The 23,082-nt window shown below is 56.9% G+C and overlaps 1 protein-coding gene across 1 annotated transcript; it reads left to right on the top strand.

The window, feature by feature from the left end:
* Window positions 1–406: 406 nt before the first annotated feature.
* On the top strand, window positions 407–22,365 carry Upf1 (UPF1 RNA helicase and ATPase). Its single transcript, XM_051170005.1, has 24 exons — window positions 407–720; window positions 9,076–9,215; window positions 10,236–10,325; window positions 11,806–11,973; window positions 12,289–12,469; window positions 13,170–13,331; window positions 13,777–13,861; window positions 14,035–14,133; window positions 14,517–14,625; window positions 14,732–14,891; window positions 14,969–15,087; window positions 15,392–15,556; window positions 15,632–15,746; window positions 16,280–16,423; window positions 16,671–16,884; window positions 18,499–18,616; window positions 18,878–19,034; window positions 19,809–19,951; window positions 20,473–20,647; window positions 20,734–20,815; window positions 21,300–21,461; window positions 21,548–21,765; window positions 21,972–22,094; window positions 22,224–22,365. The coding sequence occupies exons 1-23, from the start codon at window positions 505–507 to the stop codon at window positions 22,089–22,091; spliced, it is 3,342 nt and encodes a 1,113-aa protein (XP_051025962.1). The 5' UTR covers window positions 407–504; the 3' UTR covers window positions 22,092–22,094; window positions 22,224–22,365.
* The last annotated feature ends 717 nt before the right edge of the window (window positions 22,366–23,082 follow it).

Raw genomic sequence — 23,082 nt, 5'->3', positions numbered from 1 at the left:
ACCTCCAGGCACAGGTTGGGCGGGGCCAAGTTCGCGAGCGCCCCCCCCCCCGCCTTAAGGCGGTTGAAGACCCGCCCATCCGCGCAGGCGCACGGCAAGTTCCGCCCTCCCGCTCCGCTCCTTCTGCCCGGGCGCGGTTGGCTGCTTTCCGGGAGGAGCGCGCGCGCCTGCGCCGGCGTCGAGCTCGCGCACGCGCACCTGTGCCGGCGTCGGGCTCGCGCACGCGCACCGCAGCGGCGGCGGCGGCGGCGGTTCCTGTCCAGGGGGCTGAGAGCGGCGGTCGGCTTTGAGGCGAGCGGCTGCGCGGAGGGGCGCGGCGGCGGCGGCAGCTACTCAGCGCTCGGAGCCGGCGGCCCCGCTCTGCTTTCGGAGGCCGGTTCGGAGCCCGCCCGGCTCGCGGGGCGGCAGCGGCAGCGGCTGCTCCGGGTTACGGCCTAGGCCTAGGCGAAGCCTCGGGCTCGAGTGCGGCGAGGCGCGGGCGGAAGGCGCGGCCCGGGCGGCAGGATGAGCGTGGAGGCGTACGGCCCCAGCTCGCAGACGCTCACCTTCTTGGACACTGAGGAGGCCGAGCTGCTCGGCGCTGACACCCAGGGCTCGGAGTTCGAGTTCACCGACTTCACCCTCCCCAGCCAGACGCAGACACCCCCCGGCGGCCCCGGCGGCGCGGGAGGCCCTAGCGGAGCGGTCGCAGGCGGCGCGGTCGGCCAGCTCGACGCGCAAGTGAGCTGAGCGGCGCATGGCGGCGCCGGAAGCCGGGCGGGCGGGCGGGCGCGGGAGCTGCGGCGCCAGGTCCCGGTTAAACAGCCCCTGGGTCCCTGTGAACCTGCGCCAGGTCCTAGTTAGACAGCGCTGGTTCCTGCTGGGTGCCCTAGGTCCACTTAGGGGGTCCTGCTACCTACCCTGGCTCCTCTGTTGAGCAGCCCCAGATGCCCACCGTGGCTTCCTGTTTAACTGCCCAGATACTCATCCCCCTGCCTTGGGTCTCTGTTACCTGCCCTAGATCTCAGCTACCCTCTCCTGGTGCCTGTTTACTTGTTTACTTGATCTCTGTTTCCACTCCTGAGCTACCTGTCCCAGGTGTACCTGCCACAGTCACAGTCCCCTACCCCAGGTCGTTGCTTCTCCGGTCCAGCTACCTACCATCTCCTCTTGCCCCCTGCACCTAGTCTCTGCCACCTGCCCTGTTTCCTCCACCCAGCCAGGCTGGGCAGTGACCTGCAGAAGTGTCCTTTCTCCCGTGTCACAGGATCTGCTCCAGCTCAAGGCTCAAGTCAGAGCTGCCCTCACTCCCCTTCTGGGTGTGTCTAAGGTGACCTGTCCACTGTTGCTATCCTCTGGACCCAAAGCGCCTTCCGGGAGTCACCTTGTTAGCCAGTCCAGCCACCCCATCCCACCCTCTTGCCTTTCCCATCCACCACCCTTCCAGGCAGCTTTAGGGTGGGGTGGGGGGGTCCCTAGAACAGAGCCAGGATCTTGGCGCCTCCGGTGGAAGCAGCACACTTGGTGGCTGATTCTGGCCGCTGGAGAGGCTGCTGCCGGTTTGTTTTTCCTTCTGGGTTGTTTCCTTCTGGGTTGCCCGTTGTTGAAACTGGTATTATGTAACTCCTAAGCTCTGCTTGGAAAAGTTGGGTTTGAGTTTTGTTTCTTAGAGGCAATGAGACCGTGGGCATTGCAGGGGTGACTGTGCCCCGGGGAGAGGATTTTGTTGAATTACAGGCGGCATAGGCATTTCAGCTTGGGCTGGGGACTGGTCACTACCTCTGCGTCAGATGGTTCTCACTCTCTGTGGCTGGCTTGGTGTTGGGCACTTCTCGGCTTTGTTTTCCTGTGTTCTCAGGGAGGAGATGTGGGCTGGAGCCACAGGTGTCCTTGCAGTGCAGTGGTGTGCTCAGGGCTTGGGAACCAGCACCAGTCCTCACCAGTGATCTCAGACCTTGTTGGGGAGAGCCTTCTAGCTGGCTGGTTGAGTCATGCCTGTGGGTAGACCACCCACTTGGGCTGCTTTTCAGCCCTAATAGAAGGAGAGGGCTGACTCAGCCCTGCTGCGTGCAGAACAGGCACAGGTGTGCCTTGCGTTGTTTCTGGCTGTTTACCTTTGGTGTAAGGAGGTGGGGAGAGGGCAGGCTGCCTGGAGGAGTGAGGTTAGTTTCTCCACTGAGTGGACCTTCCTTCCTTTTGGCCTGTCCACCTGCAGACTGTCCACTGTGCAGCAGGCTGGGACAGCACAGCTGGGAGACAGAAGTGGAAAGGCACTGCCTCATCTCCAGGTCTTTAGCTCTAGCTGATGTGCAAAGCAGATGACTTGTGTGTGCTCACATGGGTGTGCCCCGCTCAGCCACTTGAAATAATAGATTGAGCCGTGAGCTGCCACCCACCTGTGGCCTCTCATCACTTTGGTGTCTGGAAAGGGAGGGAGGGCCTTCCATCCAGTGCTAGGAGGACCTGCATCTGTGGGCAGGAAGGGAACAGAATTAGAAAGTGGGGAACGTCCCTCCTTGCAGCCAGGGACCTCAGCCATCAGAAACATGGATTTTCTTTACCCTTTCGAAATGGATGTGTCACACGTAGCCCTTGGTGAGGGGCTACTAGAGGGCTGGACCTCACCCAGCTTTATTGAAACAGGGCCATGGGGCCTGCACTTAGCCCTGGGAAGCTGGCAGCACGGTGGCTTTTAGTGTTGGGCCACCATCACTAACACCAAGTGGCTGACTGTCTTAGCATCCTAAGTCTCTGCACTCCGGCTTCTTTGGCCTCCGCTGGTCCTGTGGCCTCGGATGTGGCTGTCCCAGGCCCCGCCTGGGTGGGATAGGTGGCATGTGTGCTTGTCCTTTGTCCGTCATGTTTGGGGTCTTTCCTTTGGAGTGCAGACACTCAGCAGCTGGTTATTCACCAGCTCTGTGCCTGGCTCCTCACCTGCTGTCATGGCCTCAGTGCATCCTGTGCAGGCACGTGTTGCAGTGCCATTTTTGTGACTGAGTGACAACTGTGCTGTACTGAGCCGACCTGCTGACTCTGCTGTGGGTCAGTGCTTGTGGGAGATGTTCCTAGGGGAAGGGCTTGTCCTGGAGCCCCACGGGTTGGGGGACTGCAGGGCTGTTGCCCAGTGTGAGGCTCTGGATGCTGACTCAGCGGGGATTTGACCCTGAGGTCTAGAAGTAGAGGGCTGTTGGTCAGTGTCAGAGAGCTACCGTTTTCTGTGTGGAAGCCCTGGTGTTCATCAGACTCCCGCAAGTCCAGGTGGGGAGTGTTGTCACTGTCCTGCAGAGTCCCTGAGATAGGACAGGCTTCTTTTTTCTGGTTTGTCGCCCTTCCAGGTCCTTATTTTCTCTGAGGACTGAAAGGTAACTTCAGGTGTCATTTGCTTGCTGGCTTGTGGGAGAAACCCGTGGTCTGCTCAGCTCCTGAGCGCTGCTATCACCTTTCTAACAGTGAAATCGGTGGAAACAGGACCTACTAGTGGAGACGGAGCAGTGCAGGGCCAGGGCTGTGGGCCCCATCAGGATAAGGGAGGGCAAGTGGGCCTGGCTTGTCCTTGTTGTGATGTGAGGAGCCTTTAGCCTTCCAGCACCACTGAAAACCCTAGGAGACAGGTGCTGCTGTTTGCCCACAATGGTGACTGGGGGGATTTTAATGGCTTTGGGTACCACCTGGGACTCTGTGATGTGCTGCTGTGGTGATCCAGCATGAAGTAAATGTCTTGTCCTCACAGGGCTAGAGGGAGGGTGATAACGTGCAGAGAAAAGTGGCCTACAGACCACTGGCTCATCATCCTCAGGTGTCCTCAAATAGGATTTGTTCTGGGAGGGACACCAGTGTCTGGGGACAGTTCTGCTCAGACTCTAGGGACCCGTGCACCTCCTGCAGCCCTAGTCACAAGCTTCCCTTGCTTGTCTGTCCTCTCTCGGGGAGCCACGGTGGCTCCTTAGCCTGATAAGCCATACCACACCTGCTCCTGTCAGAGCTGAAGACTGTTTGGCCACCTACACTGTCCCATTGGGGTTATGTGGAGACCTGTCCTCAGTTAAAATGCTGTGTGGCTCTGAGTGCAGCTCTGCAGGGTACATGGCTTTGAAGCTTATAATACTTAGCCTCTTTACCCAGCTCTCTCTGCTAGGGGAGAAGTGAGCAATCCAAGATAGCCTCTCGTGCCTCTGAGAGGCCTCCTCACTGCTGTATATCACAGCAGCAGTTGTAAACTTTTACAGAGTCCAGCAACCACTGTGGCTCTCCTGTGGTGTGGTTCTCTGGGAAGTACCTGCACCATGATGCCCACTGCCCAGTGGTCACACATGAGGCACATGGGATCCTTGAGACCCTCATTATGCCCCTGGCTAGGACTGGCATCTACCTCTGCACCCTCAGGTGTGCCTCTGTTTTCCATGTGACCTCTTGGCAGCCTGTGGCCTGGCTTCTACCCTCAGCCCAACAGCACCTTTTTTCCTCCTGCATGCAGGACTGGTAGAGGAAGGCCTGGCCAGCTGCTCCTGGTGACCACTCTTGGAAGGTGGCAATCAGAATGGCCTTTAGGGGCACTGACCTCTTAGTTGGGTGGGTGAGAGCATAGCCTGGAGGTGGCAGGAGCTGCCCTGGGCGGAAGGGCCTTAGGCAGGGCTAAGAGGAGAACTAGCGGAGGGTGGCGCTGTGTGGCTGTGGTGGAGCCATAGGCGAGGCAGCGGCTCCCATGGCGGTGCTGTCCATGTGCCTCTGGACATGTGTGAGCTGCCTGTGAGTCAGCCCTCTCACTTCAGTGGTTGCTGAGCAGCCAGGCCTTCAGCCCCTACCCTGCCCGCCCCTCTGGTCTACTGAGGGAAGAGGCTTCTGGAGCCACGGGTGTCGATTGGTGGCCCACAACTTCAACAGTTTGGTGGTCACTGAGGTGGGATGTTTTATGGCTGGGGCAGTCTATCTGCTCCAGCTCCGCACAACCTTGACCTGGGTGGGGAGCGTGCCTGCCACACTGCTGCTTCCTTGGGACTCTAGGGTGTTGCACTGTGGAGATGTGACTCCCCAAAAGTGTCCCTTCTGGCTTTGGTGGGCCTGGCCATGCACACTCAGGTCATCTGCACTTGACACTTTCTGCTACCTGTTTGGTCTCCCAACTTTCTGTGTCTGTGAGGGGCCAGGGAGAGCATGTATCACACAGAGCAAAGGTCAAAGGCCACAGGATGGAGAGAGGAGGGCTTCGTGATGAGCTGGACCCAGTGATGTCACTTCTTTGTGGGTCAAAATGGTTACGGCTCAGCTTGGGTTTAAACTAAAGCTAAGGAAGTCAGGAGTAGCTCAGCTGGGCCTTGACCCAGACATGTACTGAGCCCTGCTCCCCTGCAGGTGGAAAGGCCAGCTGAAGGGCTGTGGCTGTTCTTTGTTTTGGGGCAGGGGATAACCCCATTTCTTTGTAGCCGACTACCCCAGGCTACGCAGCTCCCACTCATTTCTTGCTTAGGGGCTGGGAGAACAAAAGATGATTCACTGTGCATCCCAGTGTTTGTGTTTTGGAGGGCAGACATAGATTTGGCTAAGACTCTTGGGGCCTTCTGAGTTGCAGACTTTTCAGGGGTGCAGCTCCTACAAGGAGCAGGCCAAACAATGGCCCCTGGGGCCAGAACGGATCCAAGGCGGCCCTGGCAGGTACTGTGCACCTCGAGTGGCATTTAGCCAGCCTAGCTGAGGAAGAGGGCAGTATACGTCAACCAAGATCCTGGGGTACCAGCCAGCAGACCAAGCGGTGTGGTGTCTGTGAGCCCTGGAGTATACCTCTGGTCTGAGGTCACAGCAGCACACAGTGGAGACTAAGACTGTCACAGGTTCTGAGTTCTTGTGTCTTGTAGGGATCCATCTCCAGGCAAGTGACCCTTGTAGGCCTTGATTTCACTTGACAGCTTCAGGGTAGGTCTAATGTTACCCGATTAGAGCAGGCTCCCTCCTGAGTGGGGCCTGAGAGTTGGCTGGGACTGTGGCCTGACAGCATGATTTTCAGTCTGGTGAGATGGGAACTGGCCTGGACCTCCCTAGGGCGCAAGGGCTTGCATCCCTGTGCTGGCCATGACAGTGGTGTCGATGCAACCTTACTGTGTCATCTGCTGTGGGCTCTGGCCCTGTTGTGTGCCAGGTGCTGTCCCTTGATCTTAGCTCATCTTGTTACCCACCTGGGACCAGATGTGCCCCTGAGAGTGTGAGGTGCTTGTCCTTAACAGTCACCATATGGTAGAGGTAGCCCAGCTGCAGTTGGTGACATGGCCAATCCGTTGTCATGCTGTGCAGCACGGCCTGGGATCTTCTTTGCAGTCTGTCCGCCTCTGTGGGGCACTGGAGAGCCCTCCTTGTATTTATCTTGTGTTTACCTTGCCTTGTCTCTCAGGGTCACCAGGCCTCCTGTCCCTCAGGAACATGCATGAGGAGCACTGCTGTTAGGACCTCGCTGCCCTGGTGGTGCTGTACCAGCCTCACAGCTCAGCGGCTCCCACACAGAGGAGAGCTCCCTCCTTTTTATTTGTGAGATAGGATTTCCTGGCTAACCTGTGTAGCTCAGGTAGATGAAGCTGGCCAGGGAATCTGTGTAACCAGTCTGGGCTTGGACTCTTAAGAGATCTACTTTTCTCTGCCTCCTACCCGACTATGATTGGCCCAGAAAGGTTATTTCATGACGTGAGTCTGTGGCTGGTGTGTAGTTCAGCGGGTGTGCCCACCAGACTTCTTAGGGCTCCATCCAGCGCCGCTGGGACAGTAAGAACTGCCTCCCAGCCCTGGTGACAGCCTTCCAGAAGTCCATAGACAGCATCCTGACAGGACTGAGTCAGGGCCACCGCTGAGACGCCATCCTCCTTCTTGGTCCTGCTCTGTTCACAGTAGTGACCATCCCTCAAAATCCCAGGCACCATGTGGGGAGCGGGGGTGGGGGGAGGCTCACAGACACATGGGAAAGGGGACAGTGTGGCTGACAGCACATGAGCAGGCATCAGCTGCACAGTCAGTCCCTGGGATGGTGGCTCGGGACCACCCTAGGACTCCACCTCAGCCCCATTTGCACGTCTAGAGGATGCCCGTTCATGGCAGAGACAGGCAGAAATTGGAGCTCTTGTGCCTGTCGGGGAATGGAAAATAATGTGGCCTGAGAAGTGATGTGTGTGGGCAGCAGAGCTGATATTGACAGCCTCCTAGCTCCACTCCTGTTAAGGACCACCCGCCGGGGCCTGCCCCGTTAGAGTTCAGGTTCCAGGCAGGCTCTGCACTCTCGCTGGCCTCTTCTGTGTGTCATCCCATATACCCCACAAAGTGCTAAGGTGGGCGTTCCTGCTGAAGAGTGGGAGCCTGCCTGTGCCTCAGCATGAGCAGCAGGCCTCCTGGAGCCTAGTGTGGCGCCGGCTCACTGTGCCCTTAAGCAGCGTTGCTAATGCAGGGACCTCCGAGGCAGGTGACAGTGAGCTTTATGAGGTTGCATCCAGCAAGGCTAGGTTTTAAGTAAAGTGAGGATTCTTAGCTAGTGACCTCTCAGGGAGGCGGGCCCATCAAACTCTGTGGTGTCCACCTACAGGTGCTCCCAAGTATCACTATACACAGAAAGTCCAGAATAGTTGTGCCCCTGGTCAGAAAGGAGTGTTGAGTGGCCATTGTGGGACAGGAATGTCACAAGGTGAGAAGTAAGGCCATTGACATGCTCACTTAAAAGCAACTAGGGGACTGGAGAGATGACTCAGTGGTTCTGCTCTTCCAGAGGTCTTGAGTTCAATTCCCAGCAACAACATGGTGGCTCACAACCATCTATAATGTGATCTGATGTCCTCTTCTAGTGTGCAGGTGTACATGCAGGCAAAGCACTCAGACATGATTGATGATTGATAAATAGATAGATAAAATAAATCTTAAAAAAAAAAAAAAAAGCATGTCTATAATCCTAGCACTTGGGAGGCAGAGACAGGTGGGTCACTGTGAGTTCAAGTCCAGGACAGCCAAGGCTACACAGAGAAGCCCTCTCTTGGAATTTAAAAAAACAAAACAAAACAAAAAAACCCAGCTCGATTCAGCCCAGCATGGACCTTGTGGTAATCCTCCTGCCTCCACTACCTGGCTTGGCTCTGTGCCTTTTGTCACAGTTTTAAAGGGATCCTTTGTAATGACACAATGCTGTGGTCCAGAATTTGGGGCCAGGGCTAGAGAGAGCACTGGTAGAGCTCCCGCCTGGTACATGTGAGGTGCCCTGGCTCTGGCCCAAGTTACTTCCTTGTCTGACAAAGGTTTTAGACAGCGGAGCATAGTACCACTCACCTGCCTCCAGAATCAGTGAAGACACGGAGTGAGTGCAGCCTGGCTGAGCACACACTGACAGGCACCCCAGTCATAGGGTGCACCTTGGAATGGCCCCAAGGGTCCTGCCTCTCACGGGTACCCCATTTCTAAGTGGGAAATGCCTGCATATAGCTTGCAAGGCTCAGATCCCCAAGTATAAGCTGCAAGGTGGCAGAACGCGGGGCCTGGGTGCTGAGCTCACCGTAGTTGGTGGGAGGTGGCTGCTCTCTCTTGTCTCAGTGAGTCCTGGTGCTTAGTGCATAGGGTCTTTGCTACTTCTGGGCATTAGTGACTAAGTGCTGGGGGAAGCTGAGCTAGTGCTCTAGAGTGAGGTTCCTGGGTGCTGCTGGAGCTGAGCCCCCTCAGGCCAGCCAAGGCATCATAGTCTGGGTGGTGGGACTTTGGTGTAGACATTCTGTGCTATGACTCTGAGCCCTGCCTAGCCGTAAGGTACAGTGTAGGCCGTAGCTGCCCAGCTTTGGCCTTAGCCTCAGAGCCTCCATGGCAGTGGGCCTCATGCTTCTGTCACATGGCTGTCCCTAGGGTGTGTTTGGAACAGTGCACACTGACTGTGGGGACAGTTTTGCTTGGCTGAGAGCTCCATGGGCAGATTGAGTGGGACCCCACGATGCCAACTCTGACCTTCGACTCCTGGCTCAGTGGAGGAGCACGAGGCTCAGAGGCATAAAACTCAGGAGTGGGGCTACTGGGCGCCTGCAGTAGCCTGCCCTGGTGACACTGCTCTTCTGGGCACCTGTAGTAGACTGCTCTGGTGACACTGCTCTTCTGTAGGTTGGACCAGAGGGCATCTTGCAAAATGGGGCTGTGGATGACAGCGTGGCCAAGACCAGCCAGCTGCTGGCTGAGCTGAACTTCGAGGAAGATGAAGAGGACACATACTACACCAAGGACCTCCCAGTGCATGCCTGCAGGTAGGCTGCAGGACACCGGGGCCAAGAGGTGGCTGGCTCCAGAGTCCCTGCTGCTTTTTCAGGACCCTGGGCGCAGTACCTAACACCCCAAGTTCATGCAACTCTGTGGATTTTGCACCAGCCCAGCTCCTTAGTTGTTAGGAACTAGAGCAGCCATAGCCGCTCACACTCCAAGGGACTCTGAAGAGCCCTACTGAAAGGTGGGGTTTGCATCCCGACTCATTAGGGATGAGGGTTAAAGAGCTGGAATGTCAGCCAGGCATGGTGATGCACACCTTTAATCCCAGCACTCGGGAGGCAGAGCAGGCAAATTTCTGTGAGATTGAGGCCAGCCTGGTCTACAGAGTGAGCCCAGGACAGCCAAGGCTACATAGAGAAACCCTGTCTAGAAAAACCAAAAAAAGAAAGAAAAGAGCTAGGATGTACTTGCTGTGGACTCCCAGATCAGCTAGCTTTGCCCCCATGCTGAGACCAGGGTTGGTGCCTTCACTGAGGCCTCTGCAGCTGCCTGCTGCCCTCTCCTCCCGCCAACCTGTCACCTTCCATTAGCATGGCTCTCTCCTGACTGACAACTGCTTTTGGGGGTAAAACAGCTTTCCAGAGCCTCAGGCTGAACTGGGAGGCCCTAGTCCTTGCTGGCAGGGTAGACGAGGAAACCCAGCAAGAGCATGTTCTGGTTTGATGCTTCCTGCCCCAGCCTGCCTAGTGCACAGCAGAGCTGTGAAGGACCCATGATTTAGGTGCTGAGGCGTCTTTAGCTTCACTGTGTCTTCTGGAGTCAGGTGCTCCCTGACCTGCAGGCTGGAGGGGAGGGGCCAGGATTGCCTTGGGCCTCTGTTGCCTTGGCATCTGCGTGGCCCTCACCCTCCTGGTGATGTTAGTCGAGGAGGTGACTTGCTGGGATTGAGTTTGTGTTTACTGGGAACTAGAGGCTCCGTAACAGGAAGGGACTTGGCACTGCTCAGCCCAGCCCAGAGGCTGCAGGCCAGTGCTGATGACTCGGTGTGTGAACTTTTCCAGTTACTGTGGAATCCATGATCCTGCCTGCGTGGTTTACTGCAATACCAGCAAGAAGTGGTTCTGCAACGGCCGAGGAAATACTTCTGGCAGGTAGCTAACAGCCATGCGTGTGTTTAATCAGTGACGCTCGGGCTGCTGGGAGTTCGGGCTTTGGAGCGAAGCTGGAATGAAGTGGCGCTGGTGAACCTGGGCTCCCCTCTGACTAGTGTAACTTGAAACAGATGGTGGCGTGTGAACGCCTCGGCATGTTTACCCTTGATTGATTCTCTGGCTCCCTCATTATGCGAGGAGTTTGGCTTAGTTCCGTTCTCAGTCTGCTTCTGCGCCTGTCTCTCATGAGGTGAGGCTGGCATGGCCTGCATGTCCTCGCTCCTGGGAGGCCGAAGGCATGCACAGGGTCAGCTCACTTGATCATCTCTGGGGTAAATAGGTCCAGATCCCAAGTCACTAGAAAGAACTAGAATTATCACTATCTGGGTACTCCTGCTGAGTCCCAGCTTCATGTTGGTTTTCGGGTCCTCCCACTGCTGGAGAGAAATAGCTGAGCCTGCTGTGCCTGCGCCCCACTGCCAGCAGGGTATGCTCTGTTTCTGGGGACATTTTGCAGAAAGAATGCCACAAAAACCTGTAGGTGCCAGATATACAGTGAAGCGGGGGTTAGCGTGGTGGCGCACGCCGCCTTTAATCCCAGCACTCCAGAGGTGGAGGCAGGCTGATCTCTGAATTTGGGACCAGCCTGGAGTACATAGTAAGTCCAGGACAGCCAAGGTTGTTACACAGAGAAACCCTGTTTCAAAAAACAAAACAACAACAACAAAAAACCTAAAAAGGTCCCAACTTTCTGTGCCTGTGAGGGGCCAGGGTGAGCTTGTACCACACAGACGAAGACATCCCATTCTCAGAAGGTTCTGGGTAATTTAAGTGTAGTGTTACTTTTTTGGCATCAGCTCAGTAGTCAGGAGAAAAGCCTGTCAGCCTGTCCTAAATTGGGTTGGGAGAAAGTTGGCCATTGGAGCAAGGTATCCAGTAGCCACTGTTTAGGGGGAGTCAGGCCGGCAAAGCCAAGAGTGGCTGGGTGGCTGCCAGGGGGCTCTGGTGAAGGTTGTCATAGGATTATATAAGAAGACAGTTGTCCCCTGTGACAGTCAAGAGCTGGCAGAGCCCATGGGCCCTTCAGGATAAGGTGGCAGCTTGTTGTGGGCCACCATTGAGGTAGGCAGCGGGGACGGGATGCGAGCTGTTGTCCTCAGGGCAGCCGTTGGCTGCAGAGACCAGGGGGTGACGTGCTTCTGTGGTAGGCATGGGAGATGGAGCTGTCCTGGGTCAGCTGTCAGAGGGTTAGCACCGTGAGCTGGGGCTAAAGAAAGTGGCTCAGGGCTTGTGAGCCAGCAAGCAGTTTCCTGCAGGCAGATGGAGTGGGGCAGGGGCGTGGGGTGTGACCGACACACCTTTGCTAACGGGCCGCTAGAGCATCACTAGAACAGTACTGGAGCATCACAGGAGGTTTCAGAACTGGAAGTGCTGAAAATCCAGGCTTGAGTGTTAACTACTGATGGTTTCCTGGTCTCAGCCACATTGTGAATCACCTCGTGAGGGCAAAATGCAAGGAAGTGACACTGCACAAGGACGGGCCACTGGGCGAGACCGTGCTGGAGTGCTACAACTGTGGGTGCCGCAACGTCTTCCTCCTGGGCTTCATCCCTGCGAAGGCTGACTCGGTGGTGGTGCTGCTGTGCAGGTGAGAGCTGCCTGCAACCGGGCAGGGACTGCTGGGACCCAATAGGTTCTTTGTGTATTCTGGCCAAATTGGAAAATGAAGTCTGGCATGGTGTGGTGATGCACACTTTTAACCCCAGCACTGGAGAGGCAGAGGCAGAAGGATCTCTTGAGTTCAAGGTCAGCCTGGAGACCCTGTCTCCAAAAACGGAGAGAAGGAAGGAAGTGTGCTGTCAGCTGAGGCCAGAGCTGAAGCGTGTGGAGGGTGCTGGCTGCTGGCCAGTTAGAGGCCACCTAGGCCGGGTCCCAACACCCTCTCTTGCCCACACCTGCACAGGCAGCCCTGTGCCAGCCAGAGCAGCCTGAAGGACATCAACTGGGACAGCTCACAGTGGCAGCCCCTCATCCAGGACCGGTGCTTCCTGTCATGGCTGGTCAAGATTCCGTCTGAGCAGGAGCAGCTGCGAGCACGGCAGATCACGGCACAGCAGATCAACAAGCTGGAGGAGCTGTGGAAGGTGGGCACCTAGACACGGGGTGCACAGCCGGCGTGACAGTGCGGCCTCTGGGAGCTGGGGGGAAGGACATGGCCCCGGGCCTCTTCAGCGGCTGGTGGATCTTCATTTGCTTGCTGAGGGGCCCAGGGGTGGCCTGAGAAGCTGGGTTAGGCTGTGATGAGACCCCTGCTCCTGAGAGCTCCTGTCCTGTCCTAAAGGATAAGTCAGGGCTCCAAGTCAGGTGGGGTTAGCTTCAGGCTCTGACCTTGTTCTCCGAGTCTGGCTAGGCAAGCCAGTTCCGCTGAGCAAGTAGCATGCGGCAAAACGTTCTAAGCCTTTCCAGCTTAGTCTCTTTGCACTTGGATGGTCAGGTTCCAGTTACCTCAGTGTGCCCAGGTTCTGTCCTGCCTGCCATAGTGAGGCTGGCTGAAGGCAGTGGGTCCAGGGGAGGCACGTTGGTGCAGGGTACAGGAGATGGATCTGGCATACTGGGACTCTGGTGGCTGAGTCTGGGGTTCTTGGTTGTGAACCTGAGTGTTGTGCTGTGCCCCGGGGGTACTGTTGGCTTGCTTTCTTGGGGTCAGATGCTGTTGGACATGGCCATCAGGACAGTAGCCCACGGAACAGTGGCCACCTTCCACCAGCGCGGGTTTGTGCTCTTCTGAGCTCTTGATCCCTGGCTGTGGGGCTAAGCATGTGAAGCTCATTGCTGTTCTCGTAGGAAAACCCTTCAGCCACCCTCGAGGACCTAGAGAAGCCAGGAGTGGACGAGGAGCCGCAGCACGTGCTCCTGCGCTATGAGGATGCTTACCAGTACCAGAACATCTTTGGGCCGCTGGTCAAGCTGGAGGCTGACTATGACAAGAAGCTGAAGGAGTCACAGGTGACGTGGCACAAGTCAGGCCGGGCCTCTAGCAACGTGTCTCACGTGTCAAGGTCTCTTCGAGGGCTTGAGCCTGTATGGAACCAGGCATGCAGGTGACATCAGGCCAGGTTCACAGCTCTGTCGGCAGCTCCCAAGAATGTTTCTGGGAGGTGGGGCCTGTGCCACTGATCCCCCAAGTGCCTTCTCTCCCCACAGAGCTTGTCCATGAGGGATCTCCTGAGGCTCTCTGCAAAGCTTGCTGCTGGGACTGGCTTGGCAGCGGGTGTTGGGGCTCCTGATTGCTTCTCTCCCAGGCGTTGGAGTTCCTGGCTGTGGGTGCTGTGCCCTGCACCCCAAAGGAAGCACAGCACAGGCATGGCCTTTGTAGAGGCTCTGGCCTGTGGGGAGCCTGGCCCTCCAGTGGGTGGCGGGCTAACTGGGCCCCTGTTTCTCATGTGTTCAGACTCAAGATAACATCACGGTCAGGTGGGACCTGGGCCTTAACAAGAAGAGAATCGCCTTCTTCACTTTGCCCAAGACTGACTCTGGTAATGAGGATTTAGTCATAATTTGGTTAAGAGGTGATTTTAAGTTTTAAAATATTTGTGACCATAAGTAGCATAAAATTCCTAGTCCCCTGTATCATGTCCTTCTGTGAACTCTGCATGGTGGAGGCCGCGGCCCCCTTGAAAGCACTAACTTTGTTGCTTTTTCCTGCAAGATATGCGGCTCATGCAGGGGGATGAGATCTGTCTGCGGTACAAAGGGGACCTGGCCCCCCTCTGGAAGGGCATTGGCCACGTCATCAAGGTCCCCGACAGTATCCTTTGCCACGTGTGTTCCGGGGATGGGCGCTGGGCTGTCTGCAGGGCTGTAACATGAATGGCTCCTTCCTCTGTCTTCCCTCTGTGTGTGGCACAGACAAGGAGGCACCATGTACAAATTGGCTAGTGGCTGCCCCACTTACTCATGGGTGTGTGTGTGTGTGTGTGTGTGTGTGTGTGTGTGTGTGTGTGTGTGTGTGTGTGTGTGTGTGTGTGTGTGTGTACACGTACACGCGCACGTGTGGGCACTCGTGCCCATGGTTTGATTACAGCAGTTCCCTTGGCTGATAACCAAGAGGATCTAGCTGGTCTAGTGATTGAAGCCAGGGACCCTGTAGAAGGTGACTTATACAGGAAGCCAACTTAACTCAGTGGCCAGATTATGGCGATGAGATTGCCATCGAGCTCCGCAGCAGTGTGGGGGCCCCCGTGGAAGTGACCCACAACTTCCAGGTGGACTTTGTGTGGAAGTCGACCTCCTTTGATAGGTTTGTCTGCCTGCCGGTGGCCAGGGTGCCAGGGCCATGCCCTTGGGGGCCACCTCACCTCTAGTGCCTGTGGCCCACGTGGCTTCTATGCTGGCTCTGTTTGCAGGATGCAGAGTGCGCTGAAGACCTTTGCTGTGGACGAGACCTCTGTGTCAGGGTACATCTACCACAAGCTGCTGGGCCACGAGGTGGAGGATGTGGTCATCAAGTGCCAGCTGCCAAAGCGCTTCACGGCTCAGGGGCTCCCTGACCTCAACCACTCTCAGGTGCCACTGCGCCCCTAGAGGCAAGGCCTGTAGAGCACTGTCGCCGTCACAGCCCTGCTAATGCTCTGTCCTTGCAGGTGTATGCTGTGAAGACCGTGCTGCAGCGACCACTCAGCCTCATCCAGGGCCCTCCAGGCACGGGCAAGACTGTCACGTCAGCCACTATTGTGTACCACCTTGCTCGGCAGGGCAATGGGTAGGTGCTCAACAGCAACAGCCTTGTGGGTGGGGGGCGGCAGTGTCCTCTGTGGTCCGTTTCAGCTCTGCCAGAGCCACATGGAAAACGCATGCAGTGTCACAGTACAGGCACCTTGTATGTCCCACAACCCACACATTAATTGAGAGGGTGGGGACGGCATTCAACTGATAGCAGCTGGGTGGCCGGAAGTTTTGCTTGTTCTACTTGGGCATGTCTGCACCTGCCAGTCACAGCTGTGCAGCTTTCCCATGGGCCATTGCTGAGCCCTGGGTGATACTGACACCCATTCCACTCTCTGTAGGCCTGTGCTTGTCTGTGCCCCAAGTAACATCGCCGTCGACCAGCTCACAGAGAAGATTCACCAGACAGGGCTGAAGGTGGTACGCCTCTGCGCCAAGAGCCGCGAGGCCATTGACTCCCCAGTGTCCTTCCTGGCCCTGCACAACCAGATCAGGAACATGGACAGGTGAGTGTCTCCAGCTTAGGGCTCCATACAAGCTGCGCCTGCTGCTGGCACTAACGCCCACTGTGTGTTCTGCAGCATGCCCGAGCTGCAGAAGCTGCAGCAGCTGAAGGACGAGACGGGCGAACTGTCATCTGCAGACGAGAAGCGGTACCGGGCGCTCAAGCGCACTGCTGAGAGAGAACTGCTCATGGTGAGCTCGGGGCCAGCGCAGGGCCTGAGAGATTTGTCTAAGTCAGAAGCCTGGTAGCATCTTGAAAGTGTCTGTGCCTTTGCATTTGAGAACTTGGAGGCCCCTGATCTGTGCCCATAGTCAGGGACACAGCTGCCACTCGCTGTCAGCTTCCAGGCTTTTAACAAACCAGTCCACCAAACTGGAGTCTCAGCCTTGGGGTACCAGCAGCTTAGCACTGCCTGGGGACTGTTGGCAGACACAAGACACAGAGCTGTGTCTGCTGGGGAGTGGGCTCCAGCAGGCCCGCCCGCCTTGAGCATTGATGCTTATGGTGGCCTGTGATGTTCATGCTTGGGCTGGGGGAGGACTGGCTTATATACACTAGCTGGGGAACTGCATGTACAACATGGCGAGGCCTGTCACAACAACTTGTACATGTGCACGCGGGTATGGCTTCACACGCATAAAATTGCTGGGCAGGCCTAGAGCAGTGTTTCCGAGCCGTGCCAAGGTAGACTGCACATGTTCCCTGATGCCTGTGCCTTCCCTAGAATGCAGATGTCATCTGCTGCACGTGTGTGGGCGCTGGTGACCCGAGGCTGGCCAAGATGCAATTTCGTTCCATCCTCATTGACGAGAGCACCCAGGCCACTGAGCCTGAGTGCATGGTGCCTGTGGTCCTCGGGGCCAAGCAGGTGGGTACCTACGTGGCCCCTGGTGACCCTTCTTGCACTGGTGCTGGGTGACACAAGACTTGCTGCAACAGGTCCACTGTCACTGCCTCTGCCTCCTGGTGTGTGGGCACTGTGTACATGGAGCAGCTGTCTCCGTGCCCAATGCAGGCTTGCTTTTGGGTGGTGGCGGTGAACCCCCTGTCCCTCTTGGGAGACACTTAGGCTGCCTGGGGCCTGAGGTGTTGACTTGAGGGATTTCTTGCTACAGCTGATCCTCGTGGGTGACCATTGCCAGCTGGGTCCAGTGGTGATGTGCAAGAAGGCAGCCAAGGCTGGGCTGTCACAGTCGCTCTTCGAGCGCTTGGTGGTGCTGGGCATCCGGCCCATCCGCCTGCAGGTGCAGTACCGCATGCACCCGGCTCTCAGCGCCTTCCCCTCCAACATCTTCTACGAGGGCTCCTTGCAGAACGGTGTCACTGCAGGTAACCATTAGACCCTCCCTACAGCACAGTGCTGCCGAGGCCACGTGCTCTGGAGTGTGTGGTGGCGCCTCGTGGCTGCACAGAGCTGGTCTGTAAGTGGTCATCCTCCTGGGAATTCCAAGGTAGCTGTGCCTTTCACCATGGCCAGGACACGCACTGGCTCCACCCCCTTGGCCGTTGCATTGTGGCGGGTGCTGAGCTAAGTGCCTCACAGAGACCCTGGACAGTCCCAGGCAGATGGGTTGTGCGAGCCTGTCTCCTGAGGTCAGCAGGGGGGGACGGCTCTGAACAGGGAGGCTTAGAGCACAAGGTCACCTCTGCGTGTGGTTCTGGCCTTCTGAGACTGTGATGGTGACCCCTTCAGGGTCTTTGCACAGTGTCCATTGGAAGGACCTAGGGTGCCTAGGGAGCAGACAGAGCAGCGTGTGGAGGCCACTGCCTGCAGCTTGCTGTGGTGTCAAATAGCATAGTTTTCCAGAAAGGCCTGGAACTGTTACACACCCCTTCCAAGCCCTTGCTCCCTGGAATGTACTCTCCTCATGGCTCAAACCTGTCACAGGAGGCAGATGCAGAAACCAACTAGACCACCTGTGCTCCATGGAGCCTGAGAGTGAAGTGGTGCGATTTGGCCACAGGGAAAAAGAGGATGCAGGGTAACTAGTTCTGCAGCATAAAGTTATTTTTCAGCCGGGCGTGGTGGCGCACGCCTTTAATCCCAGCACTCGGGAGGCAGAGGCAGGCAGATCGCTGTGAGTTCGAGGCCAGCCTGGTCTACAAAGTGAGTCTAGGACAACCAAGGCTACACAGAGAAACCCTATCTGGAAACCCCCCCCCCCCCCAAAAAAAAAGTTTTTTCATAAAAATGTAACAGCTGGACCTGATGGCTCCGAACTTTAATCCCAGCCCTCAGGAAGCAGAGGGGCAGGGTGTCTGTGAGGTCAGGGCCAGCCAAGGCTGTGCAGCTCAAACAAGCAAGCACAGCTTCAGCCCAGCGGCCTTATTTCTCAGTGAGTCTGTGTGGATTTTTTTTTTTTTTTTTTAAAGATTTATTTATTTATTTTACAGTGTTCTGCCTACATGTACACCTGCAGGCCAGAAGAGGGCATTAGATCACATTATAGATGGTTGTGAGTCACCATGTGGTTGCTGGGAATTGAACTTAGGACCTCTGGAAGAACAGACAGTGTAACCTCTGAGCCCCCATCTGTGTGGATTTGAATGTCTGCGTTTGATAAACTGTGACAGGGAAAGGGCCTGCTCAGAGCTGTGCCTCCAGCCTGGAATGTGGATCCTGGCCACCATAAGTGGGGACACCGCTGCTCTGCCAGCCAGGTCCTAGCTGAGTCTGCTCTGCCTTGTGTGGCTGCTGGGCTCTGAGGGCTCCTGGGCATTTCCTGTTCCCTGGCGTTGTTGCTCTCTGCTCAGTCGTCCTTGTGTCCCCAAGTAGGCAGTGGTGTCTGGGATAGTGCTGACCCGCCTCTCTTGCTGCCCTGTTCCTTCATAGGCCCGTGTGGCTGAGGTTCCCGTAGCACAGGGCCTTGAGGCCCTGAGTGTGGGCGCACTTGGAGCCCCTGGGCTTCTCAGCACTCACGCCTCTGTCTTTCCCTGACACAGCTGATCGTGTCAAGAAGGGCTTTGACTTCCAGTGGCCACAGCCTGACAAGCCCATGTTCTTCTACGTGACACAGGGCCAGGAGGAGATTGCCAGCTCTGGGACGTCCTACCTCAACAGGTATGCAGCGGCGTGTGCCTGGCATGGAGCCACTTTCTCACCCTTGCTCTCAGACCCAAGAACACAGACCTTATCCCCTGGGTCCTTCTGCTTGTTACAGCACGTGAGGGGCCAGGCGCAGGCTGTTGTTTCTCCAGGGGCCTCAGTAGAGGGTATGGTGGGCGACTGTTGTGTGGCCTCCAGAGACCCATTGACTGCTATCAGGATCTATCAGGCTGGGGACCTGTGAGGAGCCGGTCCCTGACAGCCAAATGTTCCTAGGACGGAGGCAGCCAACGTGGAGAAGATAACTACGAAGCTGCTGAAGGCAGGTGCGAAGCCCGACCAGATTGGCATCATCACGCCCTACGAGGGTCAGCGCTCCTACCTGGTGCAGTACATGCAGTTCAGTGGCTCCCTGCACACCAAGCTCTACCAGGTACCCTCAGGCCTGGCTTCTTGCCCTTTCAGAAGGTGCACTGAGGAGTGCCTGTCAGAGTGCCCTGAGAGCCAAGGCTGGGTGCAGTCTTCCTCATGACCGTGACCTGGGACCCACATAGTGGAAGAAGACAAACTGACTGACCTGCACGCTGTGGGCTATATGCAGAGGCACACAGCAAATACATCAATACATTTAAAATGCACCCTGCAGTGTGTGAGCAGTTAGGAGCGAGCACATGGCCACCCACTGCCAGCATCACAAGCTAGGCTGCCTGCACACAGGTCAGCGCCTTCAGCCAAGTGCCACAGAACGTCTTCCAGAACATGCTGTAGAAAGTGTGGTGGCGTGCCTTGAATGTCAGCACTCTGGTGGCACAGTCAGGTGGATCTCGGAGTGTTAGGTCAGCCTTGCCTGTGAGATTCAAGACGGCCAGGGCTATGCAGTAAGACTTTGTCACAGGAAGAGCAGTCCAGAGTTAAAGTGAGGGCAGGGCAGCTGGGGACACCTGGGGGACATGGTACTTACAGTCTCAAGGAAACTTAGCACATTGTCCTGGGCATGTGACAGATGCAGAGTTTGGCTGGTTTTGCATTGGGGTTATACCATGCAGCGCCCTCTTGTGTTTTTCCGGGATGGGCCCTTGGGATCCGTCCCTGGGGACTTGCAGCATCTGGCTGTCCTGTACTCTATGATGCAGCTCCTGCCTGTGCGGCTGAAGAGACAGGAGAGCAAGGGGTGGGGGTGGACCTGACAGGACACTGTCTCCTTCAGGAAGTGGAGATCGCCAGTGTGGACGCCTTCCAGGGCCGGGAGAAGGACTTCATCATCCTGTCCTGCGTGCGTGCCAACGAGCACCAGGGTATCGGCTTCCTCAATGACCCCCGGCGTCTCAATGTGGCTCTCACCAGAGCGAGGTAGGCACTGCCCATGGCTGCTAACCACCAAACAGCCCCTCGGCTGGGTGGTGGTGGGCTCACCATTGATTCCAGCAGTTGGGAGGCAAAGAAGCAGGCGATCTCTTGAGTTCTAGTTTAGCCTGGTCTATAGAGGAAGTTCCAGGACAGCCAGAGCTGTTACACAGAGAAACCCTGTCTCAAAACCCACCCCCTAAAAAAAGAACACCCCCCCCCCACCCGCCATTCTCCCCAGGTCTGTCTTGTGACTGTGCTCCGGCATTTTGGCCTCCTCACTGCCCTGATGTCAGCTACTGACCCTGTAGGTCGCAGACTGAGGCCACTGCAGCCATTTGCTGCAGAGCTGCAAATCACACCTGGGGCGCCACTGCTTCCTTCTCTGCTTGGGTCATGGCTGGTTTCGGTTCCTTTTGAAGGTGCCACCTCGTGTGTTGGCCAGTGTTTGCTCCTTGGCACCAACCCTAGACTCTGAGGTCAAGTAGGTGTGGCCATGGGCTCTCAGCATGTTGGCTGTCCCACAGATACGGCGTCATCATTGTGGGTAACCCAAAGGCGCTGTCAAAGCAGCCTCTGTGGAACCACCTGCTGAGCTACTACAAGGAGCAGAAGGCGCTGGTGGAAGGGCCGCTCAACAACCTGCGTGAGAGCCTCATGCAGTTCAGCAAGCCCCGGAAGCTCGTCAACACCGTCAACCCGGTGGGCCTGGGACCTGGGGAAGCTGGGAGCTCCCAGCCTCTGCTGCTGTTGACTGACACATTCCTTGCTCTTTTGCCACCCTGCAGGGGGCCCGCTTCATGACTACAGCCATGTATGATGCTCGTGAGGCCATCATCCCCGGATCTGTCTACGACCGCAGCAGCCAGGGTGAGCCTTCTTGGCAAACACCATGTGTTTACCTTCCCATGTCCCAGGTCCCTGGACCTGTCACCTGATGGGTGGCCTCCGAGGCTCAGTCCTGGGCCTCCGTCTGCAGCTTGCCCAGTGGGTCTCTGGCTTCTCCAACCAGGCCCCCCAGGGCTGCTCTGGCCTCTGCTAATGGTTTGTACCATAGTCCGTCGGATACTACTGTGTCCACCTGTCTGCATACATAGGCTGCCCAGTGTTGTTGTCTTGTATCCTGAGGCAAACCCATGACCACTGCAGCCAGTCTGGCCTCTGCTTTCTGGAAGCTTCCGAGTTGCTTAGAGAGCTCCATCATGGGCAGAGTCTCGCCCCTCTGTCAGTTCCTGACTTCTCCTAGCACCCTGCGTGGCAAACACCCTCACTTCCCTCTGCTTGCTTGTTTGTCCGGCTGGCCCAGCAGCCATTGTCCACTGGGGCCCTGTTTCTGACTGCAGGTTTTTTGCAGGCCGGCCCTCGAACATGTACTTCCAGACTCACGACCAGATTGGCATGATCAGCGCAGGCCCCAGCCACGTGGCGGCCATGAACATCCCCATCCCCTTCAACTTGGTCATGCCTCCCATGCCACCACCTGGGTACTTCGGACAGGCCAATGGGCCGGCTGCTGGTAAGTGGCTTTGCTGTCACACCCTGGCTCCTCGTCGGAACTGCCAGCTTACATAGAGATTGCCATCCTTCTCCACTGTCTTTCAGGCCGGGGCACCCCAAAAAGCAAGACTGGCCGTGGGGGCCGCCAGAAGAACCGCTTTGGGCTTCCTGGGCCCAGCCAGGCCACCCTTCCCAACAGCCAGGCCAGCCAGGACGTTGCCTCACAGCCCTTTTCTCAGGGCGCCCTCACGCAGGGCTATGTGTCCATGAGCCAGCCCTCCCAGATGAGCCAGCCCGGGCTCTCCCAGCCAGAACTGTCTCAGGTGCGCCCTCCTCAGCATACTGCAGAGAAAGGGGGGGGGGGCACACATTATGCTGCCCTCCTGAAGGGTGAGTGACCCTGGCTGGACTGGGCCGGTCACCCTGCCACTAAAGCTATATACAGTATGGCGTGTCTTCCCATAGTCTGGGCTCTGAGGACTGGGCTGCTGGGTTTCTTGGCCTCGCTCACTCTGGCTTTGTCTTTCAGGACAGCTACCTCGGTGATGAGTTTAAATCACAGATTGACGTGGCACTCTCACAAGACTCCACGTACCAGGGAGAGCGGGCGTACCAGCACGGCGGGGTCACCGGGCTGTCCCAGTACTAGAAGGCAAGTGCCCTAGTAGCTCACACCAGTGCAGACAGGGCCTTTCTAGCCACACTGGGTGAGTAGATGTGGGGTACGGCCAGGTTCCTCCTTAGCTGGCCCTGACACCGCTTGCCCTGTCCCCGATTACAGGTGGCGGCGGAAGAGCTAAGCTATGTGGCTTAGTCTATCAGCATCTTATTCTGGGTAATAAAAAATAAAAATAAATGGATACCTGTTTTCCACTGCTAAAACTGAAGCACCACTGTGTGAGCAGCCGAGGAGAGGAGAGGAGCGAGAGCGAGCGGAGAGCGGCCAGGGAGGACGACGGATCGGAGCGCCGAGGAGCGGGCGCCCCCTGCGGGCGGCGAGAGGAGAGAGGCCCGCACCGCTGCGAGGCCGGCCCGGCGCCGCGCCCACCAGAGGGAGAGGCCTCGCCAGGACCGGCCCGCTGTTCTTTTTCTTTGTTTCTCGTGATTGAGGGGCTACGTTTTAGCAGGACGAACTTCGCGTTTCTGTGCCCAAGCGGGCGGCCAGGAGCGTCAGCGCACGCGGTCCCAGCGCTAAGGGGTTTCATTTAAAGAAATACGGTGTTTGGGGTTTTTCTGTTTTTTTGTTTTGTTTTGTTTTTCAAAGATTCTTTAAAAGGAGTATGGGAAGTACTTGGATGAGTTTGTCTCTAAGACCTGAGTGGTGGATCTGGGAGATGCGAGAAGCTTCCAGAGAGGCAGCGCTGAGAAGCCCGAGCCCCGCAGCCTGGGATCACCGCCTGCACCGCAGCCGGAGGATTTGTTTTTGAGTTTGAGCTTCAGAGGCCGCAGCAGGCGAACTCGTGAGCGTGACCAATGCGTGACGGCCCGCGGGTTCTTCCCCATCGTGGGTGGAGGCCTCATTGCTGGGCGCCCTGCCCCGGTCCCCCAACCCCCGCGGCAGCCACCCAACCCCTACCCAGGCACACCTGCGCCAACGCAATGGAACTTAATTTTTGGTCAAATTTGTTTTAAGCTTTTTG

This window comes from Acomys russatus, chromosome 27, assembly GCF_903995435.1.
Source record: "Acomys russatus chromosome 27, mAcoRus1.1, whole genome shotgun sequence".
NCBI lineage: Eukaryota > Metazoa > Chordata > Mammalia > Rodentia > Muridae > Acomys > Acomys russatus.
The sequence above is the reverse complement of the archived record's forward strand: the minus strand, read 5'-3'. Positions and strand labels throughout refer to the sequence as shown.